The following is a 26,209-nucleotide window of genomic DNA, read 5'->3' on the forward strand; positions in this document are numbered from 1 at the left end:
TTGTGCTGGCTTCTAGCCTCTAGGCAGTGGGGATACCTGTGTCTGGAGAGCTCTGGGAGAATAATCTTGCTGGTCCCGGTGAGGGAGACAGGAGCTGTCTTATGAACCTCATGAGGTCAGGGCAGGATGCTGAAGAAGCCCTCTGCAGTCAGCAAAAGGGCCGTTAGCTGCAGGAAGGACAGCACTGCCCCTCTTCTCCCAGGAAGGACCCTTGGGCTCCTGGCCAGTGCTGGCTCCAGCTGGACCTCGGGAAATATCAGGTGGTATTTATCACTGTTAAGAATAACTGGCACATGACCGAGAGCATAGAACTGAAACTCGAGTGACCAAGGCACCATGTGAGGTTACTTAATGTGGCCATCTGACATTTAAGGACACTCTCAAGTGTCTGTAAAAGAGAAGGAACAAGTTTGGGGAGGAAAGGAGGTACCAGAAAGAGACACACCTATGTAGGTACAACAAGATTTTGGCATACACTGCTATGTCCCCTGCCCTGTCTCTTGGTCTTTTCTCTCAGCAAAACACTGTCCAAATGTTTTCGGTTTCAGGCATTCACCATCCTTGACTCCAGTTGTATAAAACATAAGCTCTTCCCTACAAGTGTTTTTTGAATTATTTTTAACCTCTTCTTAACCTGACATTTCCACATTTACCTTCCCCACCAGGTGACTCAGTGCTCTGAACACTTTTTTTTTATGGTGGCACTGGGGACTGAATCCAGGGCCTTCACACTGAGCCACAGCCCTACTATATTTACTTTGAGACAGATTCTTGCTAAGTTATTAAGTTGCTCATCCTAGGCTCAAATTTGTGATCCTCCTCGCTCAGCCTCCAGAGATCTGGGATTATACCATACTTGGCTCTGGACTTATAATTAAAGAGCTGTACCTGGATTTATTTTTACCTGTTTCCTTCCTCATTTCTTACAATGGGTTTCCTTATAGATTAAGGTTACAAGTACTAAGATATAGTGTCCAAGAATAAGAGAGAAGCCCAAATCCACACAATGACTAATTTGAATTGCAAAACCAACTCTAATAATCCCCAATCAAAGTGTTCCTGCCCTTGAAGCTGCACTAAGAAAGAATGAAGCTTCAGCTTTAGTAGGGTTCCAATATTTTTCGAACTGTGAATAAAGATGATTTTTATTACAGACAGATGAGTGATAAAGAAGATCTGTGTAAGATAAAACAGACCCCTTGTCTCCCAGCTTTAAGGCTAACCTAAGATTTAGAAATGAGTTCAAACTTGAGTTTGACATAATCTTACTTCCTTTGGTAAATTGGGAATTTTATTTCCTACACAAAGCATGGAGAACCAGGAATACAGAGTAACAATTGGCAAAACTAGAAAGAAGACAAGGCTGGATGGCAGCGCTTGGTCACTTGTCCCTGTGCAGTTACTGAGGGCACCTTCCATGGTGGTGCAGAACCCAAGCCAACACACTGCTTTGGTCAGAACTCACCTGTTCCGTGCCCTGTGGAGACAGCGCATATTTCAAAATAGCTGTTTACTAGGGACATTGGGACTGAATCAGAGATGCTTAGAGACATTCTACTCTAGGAAAATCAAAGGGATGTCCCTCAAATACAATTTCAGGCAGCAGGGGAGATATTTGAGACACAGAGACTACTCCAACTACCCCCAGATTTGATCCTCTTATGATAAAAATTCTAACTTGCAATTTAGTTTGCAGACTTCCCTTCCTTTAGTGGACTCTAGTTTGCTCTCTTCACAGTAAACTACCATATTGACCAAGAACATATTAGAAGTGCCATTTATCTTCCAAGTACCTGTGGGTAAACACTCGGAAACAAACAACTTTCTATGGTAGAATCAGCACATGTAGGTGGACAGAACCTGTTTCACAGGGATTTTGCAGCAAGATGAAGTAATTTTTGCAGAGGCTTGTGAATCCCTTGCCAGTTTTCAGCCTAGGACAATTTTATTATCTTTAATTCACCAGCCTAGAAATGGATTTCTAAGGGAAATTCTTAGTGATGGCTTCTCCGTCAGCAGCCTCAGGAACTGGCACACGTTTACCTCACTGCCCTGGAGTCCACAGTGGACTGTTATGCCCAAGTCCTGGCCTTTGGAAAACTAGACCTGTAACATCTAAAGCCTAACCTGTGTACTCTACCCTGGAGCACTAGGAGGAGAATGAATGAACTTCCCCCAGCCAAGCCAGTGGTCCAGTCCTGAGCCAGAAAGCAGCGGCTGTTAAAAAGAAAGCAGAAGGGAAACCACAGTGCTTCCATTATACTGTTAAACTGCAATCTCCTCTTCCTATAAGGGCTTTCCTGTTTTCCCCGAAGGGCACCATGTAACGGCCACACTGTGAGAGGTGCCAGTTCAGCAGAGTACTTCCTGCAGACCTGGCAGGACCTGGTGCTCGGCAGGTTGTGGCATGCCTGCTGACCCAGAGGTAGGCTGGAAGCGGGGGTGGGGGGGGGTGTCCTGAGTGCTGGGGTGCAGGGCTCTGGGATTCAAGTGCCTCATCTCAGGAATGATGCTGATTTCTGTTTATCAAGGCTACACTACAGTGAGGCATGCCAGGATCCCAGGCCCACAATTTAATGAGTGATTCATTCTCAGTCATGCAGATGGTTCCTTATCTTGGTCCTGGCCCTGCCCACAGCACAGATTACATGTGTGTGTGTGTGTGTGTGTGTGTGTGTGTGTGTGTGTGTGTGTGTGTATGTGTGTGCGCGCGCATGCGCGCACGCAAACACATTTATGGGAGCCTAGAGTACTCAGAGTATAATCCCTTGACCAATAGCAGCAGCAGCAGCACCTGATAACTTGCAGGAAATACTCAGGCTGACTTCAGAACCATTGAGTGAAAAACTCAAAAGAGCAACACGCCCACCAGACTATCCAGCGGCAACCGAAGCTTGAGAAGCTCTGCTAAAGAATAATGCACCCTAAAGCAGACCTGTGAAACACATAAGGTGATCTCTCAAAATGCTTCACACACACACAGAAAGGGGTGGGGTGTGGTGAAGCAAGGTAGGGATCCTTCTGATAAGAAATCAAATTTTTTTTTCCCAGATACCTCCAAGTAAACTAGTAATTAAGTGCTGACAAGTGTTGGAGATAAAGGTAACTACTGAATTAATTCCTTCCTGTTTCTTCCTCTAAATGGACAGCTCAGGGCTGGCGACCCAGTGATACCAGGGGACACAAACCAGCCATTTGAATATTTGAAGACTGAGCTTCTTACCTCTGCAAAATGATACTAATGTCACCTACCCCTGAGAGTCAGACAAGCTAAAATGAAGTCTGGGCAGGTCAAACTGTGGTGACAGTTTGTGCATCCCAGCAAGCACTCTGGGATCTCTTCTTCACCAAGGCGTCAGAATGAAGTGGGGAACTGGTTGAGGAGGGGGCTTAGCAGCTTTCTCTTACAGTGCATCTCTTAAAGAAGGCTGCTTTGCAGCCGACCTGGTCTAAGGCGGTGGTGGTGACACAGTGGGCAGTCTGCCTCATTACAAGCTCATGCATCAGGCCCCTAAGTGGTGGTGACACCAGTGAGAAAGGAAAGCAGTACAGCTGGGTACTAGGAACCAATTTTTTGCTCTATGAAAACGAAGGGTGAGAAGTAAAGTGAATCCCCTACATTTGAATTTTGCCGGTTGAACCCAAATACTGGGGAGCCGTGAAGCAATGACCAGTGAGTGCCCTCAGGCTGCAGCAGCTCAGCCACCTAGGTGGAATTTCCTCCTTTGTCCAGGGCTGGATTTATACAGGAGGGTGAGGATGAGCATGGAACCAGGCAGCAAAACTAGTGTCCTGCACTGAGGGACAGGAGCAAGTCTGAGGACTCAGGTCTTCAGAAGGGGGAAAAGTTCTCTGCCAAGCTGGATAAGCAGTAGTGGCCCACTTTCCACCTTCACACAGGAGTCTAAGGACCAGACGGGCTGACAGCCTGCAGGGGCACCTGGCTGGCAAGTGGCCTTTGTCCCTAGCCTCAGAGAGTACCTGGGAGGCGGAGGCCCTCAAACTCCCACCCATGGGCCAGGTACACAAAGGCTGCCTGAGCTACCCCGAAGCACGGTGGAAGGGTGAAGGCGGACCTGTGCCTCACGCTTTTCCTCCAAGAGGAATGAACTCCCAAGATCACACAGTGAGTGTGCCGGGGGTAAGAGACCAGGGAGAAGGCAACCAAAGAAGAAAGTTCGTCTGGGTCCCTTCTCCACGGGGCCCCTTACCTTCCTCGTTTAAAATCCAGGGCAGAAACTCGAACACCGAGTCGAAGCCACACGTGCCCTCTTCAAAGGGACAGGAGCCAGCGGCCAGGTCAAGGGCACCCGAGAGCTGCAGGGCTGCAAGCGCAAAGCGAGTTTCAGTTCGGAGCATTCACACCCGCACCCCCCACCATCACACTCACACCTGCTAAAAAGCAGGACGCCACCGGAGAAGGGGCCTCACCTCCCGCACTGCGCGACTCCGGGGCGCACCCCGCACCCCAGCCCTGACCGGGAGGAGGCGCCCGCCGTGGCCCAGCCCAGCGCTGCAAGATTCGCACCCGGGGCGGCAGGAACCGGTGGCTAGAGCGCCCCCCGGGGGTCTCCGGGGCCTGGCCTTACCTTGCGCCACCAGCAGGACGCCCCTCAGCAGCATGGTCGCGCCCGAGGGCAGAGGATCGGCCAGGGATGCAGGGTGCCAGCCCGCGGGGACCCGGGGCTCGGGGCGAAAGGGGGCGTGGGAGGAGCGGGCGCTGCGGGCCCGGCACGGAGACGCTCAGCGGCACAGCCGACTCCCCAGCTGCCCAACTTTGCAGAACGGGCGGCGGGGCCAGCGGAGGTGCAGCGCAGCGCGGCCCGGCCACAGCGGGGCTGGCTGGGGCGGAGGCGGCTGCACACTGGGCCGGCCGCTGCCGGGAAGAGCCGAGGTCCGCACACCGCGACTTCAGCGCCTGGAAGCAGACCCCTTGCGGACACTTGGAAGGGGCAGGCCTTCCAGGAGTCCCTCCGCTGGGCTGGGACAGAGCGCCCGCCCCGCCCATCCGTGGTGGGAACCAGCTTGGTTCTGCGGCAGGCCTGTCTGCATCTGGCATGTCAGTCCTGCAGGGCTCGCCCTAATTTTAACTTCTGTCTCCCCAAATTGGAAGAGGGCGGAATTCTCTAAGGAAACTTTAGAACCTATGGAGTGGACAAAGCTGTGTATCTCGGGAGTTTCAGCTTTAATGGCCCAGTACACACACACACACACACACACACACACACACAGGCTGTTTTTAGCCGGTGGAATGTCTTGCATGCCTGGGGCTCAGCATTCCCTCTGTCCAGCGAAATGCGGGCATTCCTCTTTTCCACAGAGCTTTCCTCATTGGTCGATACTAGGCTCCCAAGCGTGGGGGAACAGGTATTTCTGAGCAATGTATTTGCTTTAAGCATTAAGTGGGTCTCCAACAATATTCTCTCCAGCAAGAAAGTTTTGTTTCGCTTACTTAATCTTCCTTATAATTCTGTATAGGAGGTTTTGCAACTATGGCAATGGTTCTCGAACTTCGGGGTGTATCAGAATCCCCTGGAAAGCCTCTTCTCAGAGTTCCTGATCCAGTGGATCTGGGATTGGTATTGTGATGCGGCCCGTCATTCTGCACATTCCTAAACAGTTTGCAGATACTACAGGTCTAGGACCGCATTTTGAGGATCTCCCGTCCTTACAAACTTCTATTCAACCATCAAAGCCCTGCTCTTATGCTTTCACCTGGTTTCCAGAGCCCTGGTTTTCTTTGATTTTTATTTGAAGCTCCTCCTCTGAACACAAACCCATGAGCACTAAGGTGTCTGCAAGCTGTCCTTTAATCTTCTGTACACACACACACACACACACACACACACACACACACCCCGCCTCAGTGATTTCATCCACACTCATAGGGTCGATGGCCCCAGAATGTCTGTTTCTACCCCAGACAACTGAGCCCGCACCTGCCACCTCACCGCCACCTCACCATTTTCATGTGGATGTTTCAGACCTTTCTCATACCTAACAATGTCTAGCACAAAGGTCTCGTTCCCAGCCAAGTTCCTCTGCCATCTCAATTAAAATCATTGTTTTCCTGTGACCTTTAGAAGACTCAGACTCACCCTTGACTTATCCTCCTCCCCCGACCCGGCAACAATACCAGATCCTTCCAGTTCAGGATTAAAGATTCAGTAGGAATTCCACATCCATAACCATGCCCCGACTCATTTGTATTTCCATAGCTGTCACCTAGGGTTCCTAGGCCTCCTGACCATGGTCTCCTGCTTTTTCTTCTTTGGCTATGCCCTCTCCATGCTTACCACAGTAATCCAGCTCCCTCCTTGGCTCAGGAAACAACTTCCCAAATCATTTAGCAAGATCCAGAATCTTTACAATGCCTTGTCAGATCCTAGGAAGTCTTCCAGCAGCTCCTTGTATCTCTGCCTTCAGCTACCCAGCTTATGCCCCTCTGACCACAGGCTCCCCTTGGCTGGTCCTCAGGCATAACCCTGCTGCACTCTCAGCGTCTGCACTGTCTGTTTCTTCGACCTGAAATGCCTTTCTCCAAGAATCACTTGATTTAAGGCCACCTGTGGTTTTTATTCAGGTGTCATCTTGAAGAAGAAAATTTATAGAAAAGTGTCTAGGATCCTTTTTTAAAATTTGAACAAAATTGTATTAATTTTCTTAAGCAATGAATCAGATGAGTCAAAATGTGTTTAGTGTGTATATATTTAGTGTTTATGTTGACATACTTGGCCTCTGGTAGTAGGTAATAAAAATGAACGTTTATTGTGTTTACTATTATAAGTGCTATCATGATTTGTGTCAGTGGCCCCCAAGCCTCATGCAATTATGTACTGTACCAAATCTAGCAGTGGTGATTGGTTCATTGTCTAGCGCTCAGATTGGTAGTATGAGTGCAACATTTGCATAGAGGTGGAGCCAGCATACAATATAATGGCAGGAACAAGGTGTGTCTCTCTCTCTCTCTTGTGGGTTCCTGCCTGCTCTTTGTAGCAGCCATGAATGGCGGCCCTGCCACACTACCCTGCTGCTTGGAGCCAACTGAGTAAGGACTGAAACCTCCAAGAACTGTAAGAAATAAACCTTTCCTTCCTAACTTTGGATGTCCGGTATTTTGTCTCAACAATGAGTAAAAGGTAAGACAAGTACTCCATAGAAATAATATTCTCCAATTTTCATGAAAGCTCTATACAGTAGTATGGTTATTATTGCTACAGTTTGGATGTGAAATGTCCCCAAAGGCCAGTGTGGGTTTTGTTTGTTTGTCTGTGGGGATCAAACTCATGACCTTGCACTTGCCAGGCAGGAGCATATGCCACTGAGCTAAATCCCTGGCCCCAGGCCTGTGTGTTAAAACTTGGTCCCAGCCTTATTCCATGGGGAGGTAGAGGAAACCTGTAGGAGATGGGCCTAACAGGTCTCTGGATCCTTGGGGCATGTTCTTGGAGGGAAAGATGGGACCCCAGCACCTCCTGTTTCTCTTTCTTGCATTTTGGCCATGGGGGAAATGGCTCTGTTCTACCACATGTTCCCAGCCACAATGTGCTGCCTCCCCACAGCCCCCAAAACAAGAGGGCCAACTGACCATGGGCTGAACTCTCCAAAACTGTGAGCCAAAAGAAGACTTTTCTCTAGAAGTTGATTATCTCAGGTATTTGTTACAATAACAGGAGGTTGATGGACACAATCATTCCTATTTAATGAGTAGAGATACTGAGACTCAGAGTTCAGAGACAGCAGTAGTAAAGAAAAGACAGAAATTCAGATTGGCTTTATTCCAACAGTTTATTTTCTCAATCTGTGCAGTATACTGTGCAGTATTCTTTTTCATTTCTTTCTCCAAGATGGTACTTAATATCTGATGAGTATAAAGATTCAAAGACAGGTATGAATTAGATATGAAACTTCAAACTATGGTTTTCAACCAGTCCAGTTTTCAGTCGTTACCAAACTGGTGCTCCTTTTTTTTTCAAGTACCTACAGAATATTTTAAAGTTTTAAAATTGCCTTAGATTTATGTTATATGTCCCAAGTTGTAAGAAAATGAAAAACTTTGAAGCCATAAGGGAATATCCAAGAGATTTAAAATTTGAAGATAACATAGGTTTTTGTCACATACGGAACCCTGAATTAATAAAAACTTAAGTCAAAGTAAAATTACTACTTGGCATATAATTGCATGAGCCCCAGGACATGAAGCATAGCTACTGGTGCAGGTTGGGGCATCTCAGGGGCAGACTAATTTGGAGTTTAGTTAGCAGAAGGATTACTGCATGTTCTTGTGGAGCATACCCATGAAAGGCAGGAGGAAGAAGTAGGATTGCCCAAGGGAACTAAAGATAAGGTGGCCCATACGATGCATCCCACAGTAGGCCAAAATGCTCAGACCCTTGTACTGCTGCCCCCATCAGGCACTAGATATGGCTCATCTTGAGCCAAGTGTGATCTTGGGCATGAGGACTTCCTGTGCTAAGGCTGATACAGAGAGGCTGACAGCTGAAGAGTATTTCATGACAATTCTTCCAGCAGCCAAGATGACAAATCCTTCCTTAGGGGTGAGGGAAGGTGGATTAGAAAAGCTCATCAGTGGCCAGCAAAGACATTTCACAGAAAAAGGAAAATGCCTTGCCTCCTCAGTCGGAGAGAGGGAGAGACCCAAGGAGGAAAAGCAATCTATGGATGATGCGTGTCTGCCTACTTCCTTTGGTCACTAATCATGACCATGATACCCATCATCATTTAGGAAAACAGAATCAGGCCCCAGGGAAACAGAAGTCTGTCCTCCAGCAGGTAGCTTAATCAAATGATCAACTAATACATTCATGTAAACTGTTGGCTTATGGAAAGCACTCAAGGTTTTTGATATTCTAATAGGTCGAATGGTGGCCCCTGAAAAGATGTCCACATTCCCCAAACATGTGAAGATGGTCTACTTGGGAAAAAAAGACTATGGGCTTATGTAATTAAGCTAGGTATCTTGAGATGAGATCAATCTGAACCATCAGATGGGGCCTAAATCAGTGGCAAGTGCTCTTGTAAGAGACAGAAGAGTAGTCTCAGGCATGGGTAGAGCACTTGTAAAGATGGAGGATGGACAGGAGTGATGCAGCCCTAAGCCAAGGAATGCCTGAAGCCACTCAAAGCTGGAAAAGGCAAATGACAGATTTTCCCCTATAGTTCCAGAAGAGTATAGCTCAGCAGAGGCCTTGATTTTGAACTTCTGGCCTCCAAAGTACTGAGAGAACAATTTTGCATTGTGGCAATTTTTTCTAACTAATATAGATGGTGTTATGTATGAAGGAAGAAAGCCAGGCAACTAGCATACATTCTCTCATTTAATTCATGCGACAGAAAGTCAATGTCATTAATCCCATTTCACAGACAGGGAGACAAGCACAAAGGTATCAATCTCCTCAAGGTTACACAGCAAGCAAGCCAGCAAATAGCCAGGACTGGGACCCAGATGTCCAACTCTCATGGTTATGTGCTGTGCTGTCCATAAAGCCATCCTTCCTATAAGGGCTTTCTCTCTTTACAAGGGTCACCAACACCACCCGCAAGTAAAACAACTGCTCTACCTGCTGGGACCCACAGGGGCCACTTTCCTCTCCCAGGGCCTGGCCCATCCTTACTGTCATTGACAGGACTCCGCTTTTGTTCCATCACTTTTATCCTGGAGACTTCCTATCTCTTGCCTCTAAACTTTTGGCTCAAAGAGAGGCTCCTCACAGGAGTGTGGGGTGTCACTGTCTATCTGGTGTCATCTCTCACACCTTGGTAAAAAGCATTACAGAAAGGAAGCTCATTCGTGCAAAGCAAGAAAGAAATCCAGACTTGTGCCCAGGTATGCACATGGATGCTCGCCCCAACACAGAGACCTTCTCCAGCACCCAATTTCCCTCCTGCCAGCTCTCTCCTTTCTTGTCGTTCATACCTGTAGTCATGGAATGAGAAGTCAGCACACAATTCCAGAGCACCCACTGTGAGCCAGGTGCTGTGCCTGGGAATAGAGTTCAGGGTTTGACCAGACACATTCTCTGCCTCTGAGACAGGGAATGGCCCACAAGAAGATAATTTCAGTAAGCTGAAATAGAACAAGGGTTACAAATGAGAGAAATAACATAGATGAATGAAGTGAGCTGGTACCAGCGAGGCAGTGGGAGTGTCGGAGCCTGGAGGGAACTGGGGCGACCCAGCCCAGTGATCACTGGCAGAGGCTCTGCCCATTTTTCAAAAGCAGCCCAATATTTGGGTAGTTATGATATAACTCCTATTTTCAAATGCTGGCAATAGATTTCCAAAATGGATCGCTAAATACCTGAGAGGGGAGAATAAAATAAGGGGGTGGAATTTACTGTCCAGTGGCAGCTTGCAGCACTGTGGAGACTGTGGAGACAGAGGGGGCGGCGTACTGTGCATTCCCCCAGTGGAGGCAGCCAGGCCCACATGGCCAGCCCCATTTTACAGAAGAGAAGCTGAGGCCGAGAGAATCCAGAGAGAGTCCATGTGACTTTCAACCAAGACAGCCGGTTTCTAAGCAGCACCGATACGGTGAGATGCCGTTAGCTTACCTGCTACTTGGCCAGCATGTGAAGAGGCAGAAAGGGCTTTGGACACTGGAGGCCCTGTGAGGCCTAAGTCTATTAATACCGTATTCTTAATGCCCTGCATAGTGGTCATTCTTCAGCTGCATTCTCTTACATGTTAGGTATGTTTTCTCTCTTAATACCCAGTTCTCCCCTGGTTCAAGTCAAGACATCCTCTCTAAATTTTTGTCTAATTTTTGCCTTTTTCTTTCTCTCTCTCTCTCTCCTCTCTCTCCTTCTATCTCCTTCTCCCTTTTTTCTAATTCTCTCTCTTTCTCTCCTCACTTCTGTCACTTTGCATTTAGTTGTTCTAAAAAAATATTTGACATATTATTGGAATCACATTAAATCTGTATATTGACTTATAAGGACTGACATAGTTACCTCAGTCCACTGTTACAAATTTTCACACTTTCAATAATCTTTTATGCATATCTTTTATGAGTCTTATAATTGTCTACAATTTCCTGTACTAAGAAAAGCCATATTTGCAGAACCACACTTGGTGCTTCGCTGTCTTGTTTTCCTGCTGTCTCTTTCTCTCTCAGCACATGCACTCAGCAAACCCTCACCCAGTTCATGCCACTCTGTTGAGCACAAGCTGGTGAAACAGTTCCAGGCTCCTGCCTGCCCCTCCAGAGATCTCTGCTGCATTCCGGCAGGAGGTGTCTGCGGGCTCTGCCCCGAGGCTGGTGGTGTCCCAGAACTGTCTGCCTCATCCCACAGGGCTGTCAGCACTTGCTGAGGATCTGAATCATCACAGCAAGGGACTGAGGCCCAAGTCTCCTCAGTTCTTACCAACCTTCTGTTATTACAAAGTAGATAGCCCACTGTTCACGTTGCCAGCTTCAGATGTCCTGAACCTACAAAGTAAGTATTTCTTACATTACAAAGTAAGTATTTTTTCTTTGTTTTTTAAAATCCATTTTATTGAAGGATTAAAAGAAATAAAAACAGATGAAGGAGAAGGAGGAGGAGAAGAAGAACTACAACAAACTTTCAATACATGTTAATCAGGGGAAAACAATGGTATATACATTGTCAACTCCAACTCATTCACTCAGAGCACAAGACATCTGCCTTCTACTGAGTATTTCTTTTAGAGCAGTTAAAAATAAACAAATTCTTAAATAGACACTTTTCTATTACTCATCTTTTATCGGCTTACTCTGAATGGTTGCTTGGACTCAGACATTATTCACTATGAGTTGAATGCAAAATTTTGCTTTTCTTCATTCTGTTCTGTTTTGTTTTTGATCAATCATATTCCCGGGACTGATGGGTCGAAGTGATAGTACTACCATTTCACATGGAGCACTTGTCATGTGCTGAGCAATTTAATGGTCAGTCCATGGAGAAAGCAACCAGGTTCAAAGAGTTGCAGTGATGGGATACAGACTGGGATGTGAACTCTCCATAGCTATTGCCAAGGTCCTGTCACCCTGTGTGCCATCTTCTGACTCCAGGAAGGTTTAAGCAGACACTGAAACGTCACCTTCTCCAATGCCCTACTCTTTCCTCTACCCTTAGGCAAACCATGGCTAGAGAGGCATGTTCTTTCTCCTTCACAGAAGGGTTCCTACTCTGGGTGCCAAACGCTGTGTTTTAGATTCAGACCCACATCTCTGCCCTGCGTCCAGCCCACACTTCCTACCCACTTTCATGCATCTTCATATTAGCCACTTGTGTCTTCATTCCACACCTTGTGGTTGGCATGCATCACCTTTGTGTCAGAATCAGAATGCTTTCCCCCGCTTTCTGGTTGGGAAAATCTTTAGGCTATGGGTTGGATGGTGTCCCTTTTTCTGCTCATCCAAATTCATACGTTGAAGTTCTGATCCCTGGTGTCTCAGTGTGGCCTTTTTGGGGAATAGGGTGATTGGTGATTGCAATTGCAATGTGTTAAAATGATGTCACCCTGGAGCAAGATGGACCCCTCAGTCAATATGACTAATGTCCTTTAGAAAAGAGGAGATTCACACAGGGAAAATGCCACGTGATGTTGAAGGCAGAGATTGGGGTGGTGGTTTCCCAAGCTGGCACATCTGGGGGAGAGCTCTCAGAAGAAACCCACACCCCCTGACAGCATAACCTCAGAATTCTAGCCTCCAAAACTTGAAGACAGCACATGTTTAAGCCATTCAGTTTGTAAGATAATTATGTAGCCTAGAAAACAAATCAAGTCCTATACATTTCTCAGGTTTCAGTCAAATGTCCCCTCTTCTAGGTCTGCCTCCTGGTGCTATAATGTGTATCCCGCTGTCTCTTATACCAGTTAGGATGTTAACTGAATATTATAAACTGTGCCTTATAAATGGTAAAATTTTATTTCTTACCATTCTGGAAAGTGGGTATTTGGTGTGGGCCTGCTTATCTAGATAGACATCCTCACATCGCCCAAGGGAAACAAGGTATCTCTTGGGCTTCTTTTGTTAGGATACTAATCTCATTCATGATAGTTCCGCTGTATGACTAATCACTTCTCAAAGACCCTATTTCCTGATACCTTCACCTCCAGGGTAAAGATTCAACATATGAACTTGAGAGGTGGGCACAAACATTCACACTATAGCATGCTATATTGCAGTGACTATGTGTTATCTATAACAGCAGCTGAGATGTTAAGAGCAGAGCACAGAGCAAGTTTGCCCTACCTCTCTGTGTGCTCCTGTGCTATCTCTGTGCATGACCAACTGTAGGTGCTCAAAAATTAATGTCAAGAAAAAAGCTAAGGAACAGCAAATCTTCAGTAGTACACTAGCCCAGGGATTTGCCTGAGCTGCAACTCTATGGTCAGAAGAAAATGACTAAATGCCAGAGATAGGTCACTAGGGATATTCATTGAAATGAAGGAACTCCCCAGCTGCTCTGGATCACAGAGCCAATTCAAAGAGAAGCAGCATTCTGAACAGGAATAAAAGCAGGGCTTCAGAGGTGAGAGCAGCATGTTGACAAGCTGGAGGGGAGAGGCAAACTCTCAGAAACCTGTTATCAAGAGAGGTACACAAGGCCCCAAAGAGTGACCTCAACCTCTGGAAGCAGGCACTGGACCTTGCATACAGAGAATTACAAAACAGAGAAACAGAGATTATGAAACAGCTTGGGCCCCACTGCACTGCCCATGAGAATGGCTAAGCAGAAGAAAGGAAAATCCAAAAAGATATGCCCTCCCTCAAATCTCTGAAAAGTACTGTGACCCGTAGTGACACTGACTGTGACAATATTAGACAGAGTGCAGGTGAGTGGCATCTTTTCTCTCTTGCTGTGAAGCACTGTGCTATTGACACGCAAGGGTCCAATGCAGTGAGAAGAGACGTATGGTACCATGCCAGGTGCAGGCTAGTGCTGGAGCATGCAGTCTTTTGTGGAGTGTCCTGCTGGATCCTGGGAGCTAAAGCTCGGGCTCACCACTTAGGGTCACTACTGAGATGGAAAAGACTGGAATGTAACTTGTAGTAGCCAATGGTAGCTCTAGAGGCTGAAAGGCTCCTGAATAACTTGAGCTAGATGCTAGCGGCATGTTTTTCTCCTCCATAAACGGGGTTGGGATGCTCTGGCACAAAAAATGGAAAATTAAAGTATTCTGTACACTGAGACATTTCCAAAAAGTGCAGCAAAGCCCCAGTTTAGCTTCTGATTTGTAGTCCCTGACATTATTAATCTGTGTGATTGAGCTCTGCATGTTTTGTAAATTGAACAGGGACAGGTGATTTTAAGAACAAAGGCCTGGTCACCGACAATGTAGACACTATGTGGGTGGCAGGGACTATGAACTCTGCACTGGTACATGCATGCATGCCTCTGTGGTATGCAAAGACATTAGCACCGTGAAGCCAAGTCACAGTATTTTCATTAATCTGGTGGCTTTACATGCAAAGGACCAAGATGCTAGGAATGTAAAGGCATTGAGTGACATCAGTTCCTTCAGATTTTCCAAGTACTCAAAGCCCATACAATTGGTGATAATGAAGAAATTCTACCACCAGCCTTTGCAAGATGTCTCAGTGTCCTATTCCATGGAATCGCTTCCATCACAAGTTAGTCCCATCTGGGGATTATTTCTTTTTGCTATAAACATTGGGCCTCATCCAGTTAATAGACTACAACTTCCAGGATAAAACCAAAGTGCTGGTCTTTCCTTAAATTTCTTGAAGGATAGACTACTCACCTAGAGTTAAGGATGCAACAGCTCAATCATTTCATCATTAACAAAATTAAGTATTATTATTACTATTATTAACAGAAGAAAGAAGATATTTTGAAAAATTCTGGTATCAAACCACCTGGGTTCAACTTGGAGCCTTCCACTCCTGTGGAACCTAGACTTCCACACTCTGTGAACCTAGTATATATATATATATATATATATATATAGAGAGAGAGAGAGAGAGAGAGAGAGAGAGAGATATGCACATATATATACATACACAAACACACACATATATACACATATATCTTATCTGTTATTACTGTGCCTGTTTGTTCATCTGTAAAACAGAAATAATAATAGCACTTCACAAAGTAGTCATGAATACTAAATAAATTTCTATTGATACAGTGCTCAAAAGAGTGTCTAGCATGCTGTTTTTAAGTACTGCACTATATAAATATTTACTGTCAATTTTCTAGGAACCTGAGTTTTCACAGATGTCCGTTCACTAAAATAACAATTCATACAGTGTTTTGCCTTTGTAGATGCAGGGTGATTTGATCACGTTCTCCACACAATATCCAACACCCATACTGAAAGGAGAAAGTTTTATTTTGGCTGATGGTTTATAGAGGGTTTAATGCATAATTGGCAGGCTCCAAGCAGAACTGCATGGGGGAAGGGTCTGGGAGGAAGAAAGCTGTTCACCTTACGGTGCCTCGGTAGTAGAATGATGAAGAGAAGCTATGAGGCTTCCTGGGTTAAGCCCACAATAAACTGCCTCTTCCAACCAAGCCCCACCTCCTAACAACAATTCACCTAATACCCTTATAACCCAATCACCTTCTAAAGATCTTGCCTATGATCACATGAGGCTTTAGGGGGACTTCTAGATAGAAACCATAACAAGGATTAGAAATATAACCTGGAAAGTGAATAAACTGTAGCTTTGATGTTTTACCAGAATAAAAGAAAAATCTGAACTATTGAGTAGATATCATTCTAAGTGCCAACCACTAGACCTTAAAAATAGTAATGTAGGACCCCCAGAGCCATGATAGTTGGGCCCTTTTGGAGAGGGCACACATACACATTAGGAGGGCACAGTCAACTGCAAGACCAGCAACATGGAAGCCTTTGAAGCAGCAGCGAGGAGACAACAGCTGGGCTCTGGAGAACTCTGCCAACAGAAGACCATTCCCAGCTCCCACATCCAGAGGGCAAGATCAGCTCCACACCCCTCACATTTCCGGGACACTATCTCAGAACTGTAAACACCACAGGTATTTTACTGCTTTTGTTATCTATTGATTGTTTCATTGGTTTTCTCTTTCCTGTCTGCTTGGAGATCATCTTGTTTTGTTTTATATTTATTTTTGCTTTGGGACATTTTAATTTTTTTTCTTTTCTTCTGTCTTTTCTTTCTCTGGTCCCCTTTTTCCTTTTCTTTTTCATTCTCCTTCTCTTTCTTCCTTCTTTGATTGTTTAGGTTTTTACCTTACTTTTTTTGCTTTCTTCTCTTGATTCTTTTTCTCTGTTTTCTCACCTGCTTCTTGAATTTAAATTTTCAAGGAAATAAACATTGTCTCTTCCCTTTCTGATTACTCCTTTACATTTTGTATCATTCTTTCCATCCTGTATCCTCTAGTTTCCCAAAATTCGGGTGATCATCCTTTGACACACAGCATTGAATCTACTATCTCTACCTGCATTCATTACTATCCTGTCCCCTACCCATCTCAACCATCACTGCCCCCCACAAAAGAGGAAAATCACTGAAATCAAGTCCATTCTATATGTTCTGTTTTGTTGCATAACTTTGCACTTTGCTCCTGTGGTTGGAGATAGCTGGTTAATGGTTACCACAGTTTGTCAGCAGGTAAGCTATACTTGAAACTATTGTTATTACTGTACTACTTTACTTGTTATGGTCAGCTTTTCTCCCCTGTATGATAACATTGCGATTGTATGGGGTCATAATCAACACCATTTTGTACATTTAAAGGACACTCCTGAAGAACAGACATCTCCTAGAGGCATCTAAGAGATCAAAACTAATGATAAAGCCATCTATCATAAGAAATCAGAAAGCATCAAAATATAAAACAAAATAAAATAAAAAAGAGAAAACAGAAAATGACAAGACACAGAAGCAAATTGCAAGCCCAGGCACCCATCTCACCAGGCACAAGCCCCAAAATAAGTGAGACAGATAAAATTGGAGCTTAAACACTGGAACTTTCTAAAATGAAGCTGATAGAAGTGAAAAAAAGGTGGAAAAAACTACAGAGAAAATAATCTTTCAGGTACAAAAAGAAATGATAGTTAAAATGAAAGATATTAGAGAAGACAGATAAAAGAATAGATGAGCTTAGAAAAATGATGGAAACAAAAATACCCAGCATGGGAAAGAAATGGAATCCAACAAACAGATCCAAATAGAAATCCATGAGATTAAAGCCTCCATGGAAAGTATATGCAACATATTGAATAAATAAGAGAGCAGAATTTTGGATTTTGAAGACAGAACTGCAGCTAGTGATTATGAAAAGAAAGATACTTTAAAAATAGTAAGAGATCGGGGCTGGGGATTTAGCTGAGCGGCATAAGCGCCTGCCTGGCAAGCAGGCAGTGGTGAGTTCAATCCCTGGTACCGATAAAAAAGAAAAAGACAAAAAAAAAATAGTAAGAGATCATGAAAAATCAACCCAACAGCTAAAAGATGAAGCAAAGAAGAACAATATAACATAATTGGGGTCAGTGAGAAAGCTAGAGACATCACAAATGCCGTAAAGAAAGTCTTCAAAGAAATAATAGCAAAAAATTTCCCAAGTGTGGCTATAGAATGAACTTCAAACTACCATGACCAAAATAAAACTACACCAAGATGTGTAATAAAGACTCCAGAAACTCAGCACAAAATCAGAATATTAAAAGCTATTAGAGAAAAGAAACAGATCACCTATAAAGGAAAGCCATCAGAATCACAGGAGCCTTCTCAATACAAACACTCAAGTCAAGAAGAGCTTGGAGAGAAGCTGTTCAAATCCCAAAAGAAACTTCCAGATTGATGTACCCTAAAAAATTATCTTTCAAAATTAATGGATAAATAAGATACTTCCCTGACAAAGAACAACTGAAGAAATTCATGACTACCAAACCAACCCTGCAAAGAATACTGAAAGATATTACAGACAGAGATAAAAATGAGCACAATTCCAAGAACAACAATAGAAAAAAACCACCAGACAAGGCAAGCAATTAAACAGAGGGGAAAATCAGGGAACCAACAGCATGAAAACATAAAGATGAGCAATATATATCAGTTGTATCCATCAATGTAAATGGCCTCAATTCACCAATCAAAAGAAACAAATTGGCAGAATGGATCAACAAACCAGACCCAATAATATGATGCATGCAAGGAACACATTTAACTCAAAAAGAGAGTCATAGACTGAAAGTCAAAGGTTGAAAAACAATCTTCCATGCAACAGGAGCTCAGATAAAAAGCAGTTAGTTATTCTTTTTGTAGAACTTTAAACCAAGAATGATCAAAATATATGAAGAAGGTCACTACATACTTGTTAGGGGAAAACTTTAAGAGGAAGATATTTGGGACTTGGCCAAGAGCCCCAATCTCCCAAATGAGTGCAAGGTGAAAGCTTAAAATAAATGAGACAAGTGGTATGATTTTACGGCTCCAGGAGAATCAAAAACCTTCTAGCAGAGTTCAAGACTGGGGGCTAAAACAAAGAATGTCTCTCAGCAGCCCTTACTTATTTAGTTCTTCAAACAAAGAAGAGGTTAGAGTGGAAAATGCAGGAAGTTGAGTAGGATCTTGGGAATTGTTCAAAGGCTTTTCCAAGTAACAGAATATGCTAATTTAGGAGAACTCTCTTATTTTAATGTAGGAGAAATATCTTAGGAGAAAGTCTCCAGGCTGACTTTCACTACAGGCGGGAAATGCTTAACTACAATCTCAATGTTAACCGGGTTTGGAGCCAGGTGTCCTCCTCAACTGTGGCTTTATCTTGCCCTTTGAGGCATCTCTTTGTTCTTGGGTCAGCCATGGCCCAGCCATGCTGTAGCCTCACACATGTGTTCATTTTCCAGTTTCAATGGCTCCCAACAGGAAGAGATAACAACCATAAATATCCATGTACCAAATATGGGAGCCCTCAACTACGTAAGACAATTATTAATAGACATAAAAAATCAAATAGGCAACAACACAATTGTAACAGGAGACCTTAATACCCCATTGGCAGAAACAGGTCAACTACACAAAAAATCAACAAAGAAATACCAACACTGAACCAAACCCATGAACAAATGGGCTTAGTAAATGTTTACAGAGTATTTCACCCAACAGCATCAGAATACACATTCTTCTAAGGTGCTCATGGGATTTCCTTTAAAATAGACCATATACTAATCCACAGAACATGCTTAAGAAATTGAAATTATCTGATGCATGTTAAATGATCATAGTGCAATGAAATTGAGAAATTAATGGCAAACGAAACTGTGAAAACTCCATAAACACATAGAAATTAAATAACATCCTCCTAAACAACCAATGAGTCACAGATGAAATTAAGGAAGAAATTAAAGAATACCTACAACTAAGTGAGAATGCAGATATAATATACGGGAACTTTTGGGATACAATGATATCAATCCCAAGAGCAGGACAAGCCCAAAGCCCATACGAGGCAGGAAATTACAAAGATCAGAGCAGAAATTAACACAATGAAGACTAAGAAATTAATACAAAGAATTAATGCATCAAAGAGTTGGTTCTTTGAAAGAATAACTAAGATTGATAAACCCTTCACCAAACCTATCAAAAAAAAGGAAAGAAAAGACTCAAATTCATGCACTGAGGAATGAAAAGGGTTATATCACTACAGATCCTGTGGAAATTCAGAAGATCTTGCTTTGAAAATTTTTACTCTCATAGGATGGAAAACATAGGATGGAAATGAATAGACCATAAGATACATGAGTTAAGAAAGCTGAATCAAGAAGATTTAAAAATTCTGAATAATCCAATATCAGTTAATGAGGTTGAAAATGTAATTAAAAATTACCAACAAAGAAAAGCCGAGGTCCTCATGGATTCATTGCTACATTTACAAGAAATTTTAAAAAGGGCTGACAATGTAGCTCAGTGGCAAAACACCTGCATGGAAAGTGCAAGGTCATGAGTTCGATTGTAGGTACTAAAAAAAAATTAGAGAAGATTTAATGTCATTAACCCTCAAACTCTTTAATGAAATTGAAAGGGAAGCAATACTCCCTAACTCATTTCTGGAGGCAAGTATTACCCTGATACCAAAAAACAGAGAAAACCTAACAAAAAGAGAGCTCTAAGCCAACTTCCTTAATAAACATAGATGTAAAAATCCTCAGTAAGATACTAGCAAACAGAACACAGCAAATCAGTAACAAGATTATACATCATAACCAAGTGAGATTCATCCCAAGACTGCAGGAATAGTTCAAAATATGCAAATCAATAAATATGATGCACCATATCAACAGAGCCAAACACAAAAGTCACACAATCATTGTAATAGATGCAGAAGAAGGTTTTGGCAAAGTCCAACACTCACTTGTGACAAAAAAAATCCTGCAAAAAATCAGAATAGATGCTCTTTACCTCAATCTGATAAAAAAAAAGTTATGTATGACAAATCAAGAGCCAACATCATACTAAATGGACAAAAACTGAAAGCTTTCACTCTAAAATCAGGAACAAGACAATGGATGTCACCATTCCTATTCAATATAGTTCTGGAAACATTAGCCAGAGCAATTAAACAAGAGAGAGAAATAAAAGGAATAAGGATTGGAAACGAAGAAGTTAAATTATCATTATTCACAAGTGACTTGGTACTCTACATAGAAAACTAAAAAAAAAAAAAAAAAAAAAAAAAAAAAAAGCCCACCAAAAGATTTCTACATTTAATACAAATTCAGTGGTGTGGCTGGATACAGTCAACACTCAAAAAATCAATAGCATTCCTGTACACAAACAACAAACTCTGTGAGAAATAAGGAAAACCAACCATTCACAATAGCATCCAAAACAAAACAAAACAAAATACTTAGGAATCAATCTATCAAAGGAAGTAAAAGAACTAAACCATAAAAATTACAGTACTCTGAAATAGAAGATTGAAGAGGATATCAGAAAATGGAAAGAAAGAACCAACATCATGAAAATTGCCTTTCTCCCCAGATTGTTATACAGACTTAATGGAATCTCAATCAAAATACTATTAACATACCCCACAGAACTAGAGAAAATATTCCTAAATTCATTTGGAACCAGAGGAGACCTAGGATAGCAAAGGCAAATCTGGGCAACAAAGGCAAGGCAGGAGGCATCACAATCCCTGACTTGAAATTATACCACAAAGCTACTGTGATAAAATTAGCATGGTAGTGGCACCAAACCAGACCTGAGGATTAGTGGAACTGATTGGAAGATTTCAGACACTACTACAAACCCATTCAACCACCTTATCTTTGACAAGGGACCAAACATGTTCAGTACAAAAAAGATAAATGGTGCTGATATACATTACAAAAAACATAGAAATGGTAACAAAATGAAGCATGGGATAATCTTACTATCTAGAAACCACTGCGAATGTCTTCGCCCCATAATTTGATCATTTAGCAATGTCAAATTGCATATTCTTTTAAGTAAGTCATGTTTTATAATTATAAAACTAAGTCATACTTAACTGAAGATTTACATGCCACAAAAATCTCACAAAAAACCAACATAAAATTTTAATGTTCTAGTATATTTTTAGTTATGGTCTTTAGTTATAAAACTTGCATGTTTGTTGATCAGCAGAGTTAAATGAAGAACAATTGCCAGTTATAGAAAAGATGATATATGGCAAACTTGATTTTTTCCTTCTGATTGAGAGATAGTTTAACTGTATGCTTTGCAATTTTAAATTTTAAAGTCAGTTTATCTTGATTCCTAAAATTAGTACTTACTGAAATTTACTGAATAAAATAACATGTGCTTCTTTCCTCTGTCTCTAGTTTGCATTTAGGGTCACCTGTATTATTGTTGGTAATTCTTTTACCTTTCAATGAATACCTAAGATGTTTACAAAAAAATAAAATAAATGGTGGTGGGAAAACTGGCTTTCCACGTGCCAAAGACAAAAACCTGGACCCAAGTCTATAACCATGCACTAAAATTAGAATGGATCAAGGATGCAAATATTAAGATAAAAACACTAAATATTTTGGAAGAGAAAGCAGGAAGAAATCTTGAAGTCATGGGTGTACTTCAAAGATTCAACAGTTGGAATCTCATCTTATTAAAAAACTTTTGCATGTCAAAGGACATCACCAACAGATTGAAAAGACAACCCACAGAGTGGGAAAAAATTTAGCCAATTGTTCCTCACACAAAAGACTTATATATAGAACATATAAAGAGCTGAAAAAAAATCAGGCCCCTCAAATTCAAAGACCCAGTCCAAAAATGGGCTGCTGAGATGAATATACATTTCTTAGATGATGAAATACAAGAGACAAATAAATACATGAAAAAATGTTCACCATCACTGGTCATTTGAGACATGCAAATGGAAACAGCACTGAGATTTCATTTCACCCCAGAAAGAATGGCTACCATGAAGAAATCAACCAATAACAAATGTTGCTGTGGCTGTGGGGAAAAAGGAACCCTTCTCCATTGTTAGTGGGAGTGTAGACTGGTGTGACCACTGTGGCAACCAGTGTGAAGATTCCTCAAAAAACTAGAATTAGAGGTCACATTTGACACAGCTATTCCCCTTCTGAGTATTTTCCCAGAATAATAAAAAACATTGTACTACACTGGTATATGTGAACCACATTTATAGCAGCACAATTTGTGATAGCTAAATCTTGGAAACAATCCAAATTCCCATGAACCAAAAAAATAGGTAAGAAAGATGTGGTATATTTATACAATGGAACATTACTCAACTATAAAAAGGATAAGCTTGAGGCTTTTATATGTAAATAGATGCAACTTGAGACCATACTCATAAGTGAAATAAATCAGACATGTATGTGTGTACATCTAATTGTCTCCCTAGTGTAAGAAGTTGAAAGAGTAAATAAGATCCAAAGTGTACCTATTATATAATAGGAAGAAGCTGATCAAAAGAAAAGAGAAACTTGAACAGGAAAAGGGGAAAAGAAGGAAGGAGAAGGAAAAAAATATATAGTTAAGATAGTTATACTACTGATTTCGAGTAGCTCATTGAACAGGAAATTTGTGTTTAAATTGTTTGATCAATTTTTCAGGCCTATATCTTGTAATATGAGTAAATGCTTTGAATATAATACACAATGCATTAACCATTGTTACACTCCTACTATTTAGCTTTGAAATTTTGTATCATTGTTTTTATTGTTTTTTTCTCTTTCAAAGATATTTTTTAAAATGATAATGTAGACTGTGGATTCTAGCTTAAAATAGAAATGTTTGTTTAATGGCACTTGAGGTGGTGCTGACCAAATGGGATGGAATATACAAAGCTACATCTGACAAGATTATACTCCTAGAAGTCAAAGGAAATGACCCTGGCCCTGCTTATAACTTGCAGGGCAAATCAGTGTCTTTCCAATACAGGTGTCTTCCAAAAATTAGGAACCTAGAAGAAATTTCTAAGTGAGGTAACCTGCTTTACCGATAGTCGGAAGCTCTAATGATTCCTCCTCAGTTAAAAAGAGTGCTTTAAAAATTATTCATTTTGGGGTTGAAGATGTAGCTCAGTGGCACAGTGCCTGCTTGGCAAGCATAAGATACTCGGTTAGATTCCTGGGAGAGAGAAAGAGAGAGAGAGAGACAGACAGACAGACAGACAGACACAGGTTTTAAAAATTAGTCATTTTACTACTTTATATATACTTTTAAAATTTGTTACATGGAAGATTTATTTATCCAGGTACTCATACCAGGCTCAGATTAGACATGGGAATATTGAACTGGTAGAATTTGGAATTTCTCCCATGGTAGGGCGGGGCTGGCTTCTTTCACCATAGCTGTGGAAATGCCCACAATGCGAGTGCCTTATGTCTCTCTGCTAAGTTTCCAAACCAAGTTGATGGCATCACCACATTCTTCCTGGAAGGGAATAGTGCCACTGGTGGTATCACCCATGAGCCCCCACCAGGTGCCAATTAAACATGAACAGACACCTAAGTTCCAGATAGAGGAGGAGAGACTCTGACATACAAAATAAAGATCAAACAAGCACATCACAAAGAAAAAATAATAACTTGGAGGCAGAATAGACTGAGAAGGGAAAACTTGAAAACAAAACTATTATTAATGTCATTAAAGAAACAAGCAGTGGTAGTCAAGCCCAGAAACAAAACTGGAATGCCATTTCAAAAGGAAGATTTGGAGAACATAAGAAAACTCTTAGAAATTAAAACAATGACAGCAGAACTAAAGCTGCTCATAGAAAGTTTAGAAGTTAAGGTTAAAGTGAAACAAAAGGCAATACGAAAGAAAACCAAGGAAATGTCATATTATGATAAAATTTATATTTATATGCTCATATTTTGCATAAAAATATAAAACATTGCATTATATTATTAAACATTGTATAAATAGTCCGGGAGACTTCTGCAGAAGAAGAATTTTATAAGGAGAGAACAACCAAAATGAATGTGAAAAAGATTAAAGAAATAGTTTAAGAAAATTTCCTACACTGAAATTTAGGAGTTTCTGGATGTAATGGTGCACGAAGTTCTAACCCAGACATATAATAATCAAGATTCCAGAAATTCAATATAAGAACAGAATATTAAAAGCTGTTAGAGACAAGAAACAGATAACCTACAGAGGAAGGCCCATCGGAATAATGGCAGACTTCTTGACACAAACCATCAAGTCAAGAAGAGCCTGGAGTGAAATATTCCAAGCCCTGCAAGAAAATAACCTCCATCCCAGACTGATATACCCTGATTAACTGTCTCTAGAAATTAATGGAGAAACGAGATGCTTCCAAGACAAAGAGGAACTTGGGAAATTTGCAACCACCAATCCAACTCTACAGAGAATACTCCAGGGCATTCTAGAGAGAGAGAGAAAAGTACTAGGATTCCAGGAACAGTGGCAGAGAGGCCTCAGTGAATGGAGCAGAAAACAGAATGAAGAAGATAAGCAGACAACTGATGGCAAAAAAAGAGCATAACAGAAATGAGGCAGAGAAGATTTTATTCAAAACTGATATGATTGATAGTATCAAGTCTGAGAGTATAGGCAACTACACTGAAAATGACAAGACTCTACCATACACATTCTGGTTTGATAACTGCCAGTTTTTGAAGTTCTATGCTATATACAAAGTTGTGTTTTTATTAATACTGTAATGTACTGATATATTCAATGATACTATGTCTGATGATATAGCCAATTCTATTAGAGATAACAAGAGACAACCCAGGAACCATGGTAGAACTCTTCATACAATGGTCTGTTTTTTTCGTTTCATGTGTTAATAGGAATATGTTTTGTTTTGTCTTGTTTGTTTTGTTTCTCCCTCTAATATAGAAATATTAGAAATACATGCTAAGACTCATGCATGTGTATAATCTATATCAGTTTATGAGAACTGATCATATGACACATGATGAAATGAACAGATACTTAGAAGAAAAAAAGACACTAAAATACCCAGTGCTGATCCTGGAGTGTCATAATGTGAAACCCAGCAATCGTGTTATTTTTTGTTCAGAGTGATACTAGCCTGCATTGGTTTGTTCAATCTCAACATAATTGAAGGTATGGATAACTGCATGTATGTTTAAGTGGATAGGATTGATAACCATATTACTAAGTTTTTGTTGGATAGTTGAACAGAACTGGGTGCAGTCTCGCTGTTGGAATTCCCATTTTACATGTTCTATTTTTGTACCTTGAACAACTATTTGTAAAATGACAATATGTAAACATCAACCAGTGATTTCTTACTATCTATTTTTTCTCTGAACGTATGTATTATTTCTACCTATTTTCTATTTTGTTTAGTTTTTCTTTAAAATTTTTTTAAAAATCGTGATGATTGTTTACAAAAATCACACAACTCTGAGACTAGAAACGTGAGTGTTTAGGAAGATGCACGTTCACCTTGGCTACAAAAGGAAGGAGAAACAAATGCTTATCTTTCTGGGAGGAAATAATTATGTTACTCTTAGGCTTCTATTGATGCTGTTACGGTTTACAGGCGCTTCGAGTTGCTCCTCTGCATGTAATTTATCTTTATTTTCTAGTCATTTTTAAACCTTACACTTTGTTTTCGCAGTGTCCTCTGCGGTTTCTCTGGAGTTTTCAACAGTCCCAGTGAAGATTTGATGGGGCTCCTCCAGCATCCTTTAAGACTCCCTGTAGAGCGCTAAGGTTGTAGTCTGGGGTAGTTAATATCCT

The 26,209-nt window shown here is 41.7% G+C and overlaps 1 protein-coding gene across 3 annotated transcripts in view; it reads right to left on the reverse strand.

Annotated features, from left to right (window-relative positions):
• Positions 1–26,209, reverse strand: part of Mamdc2 (MAM domain containing 2) — a 202,358-nt gene that overhangs the window by 159,518 nt on the left and 16,631 nt on the right. For 2 of the 3 annotated variants that reach the window (XR_010047974.1, XM_003472203.5), the window contains exons 1-2: positions 4,590–4,723; positions 4,212–4,325 (exon numbers count right to left, since the gene is read on the reverse strand). Coding sequence is in view for 1 of the 3 variants with exons in the window: in XM_003472203.5 (XP_003472251.2) it covers positions 4,212–4,325; positions 4,590–4,623 (148 nt within the window). In the remaining 2 variants the exon portion in view is untranslated. Of the gene's footprint in view, positions 1–4,211; positions 4,326–4,589; positions 4,724–26,209 lie in introns of those variants that run through there. The other variant, XM_063250074.1, reaches the window with a different exon arrangement.

This window comes from Cavia porcellus, unplaced genomic scaffold (assembly GCF_034190915.1).
Source record: "Cavia porcellus strain 051 isolate PalLab524CR breed Dunkin Hartley unplaced genomic scaffold, mCavPor4.1 scaffold_1, whole genome shotgun sequence".
NCBI lineage: Eukaryota > Metazoa > Chordata > Mammalia > Rodentia > Caviidae > Cavia > Cavia porcellus.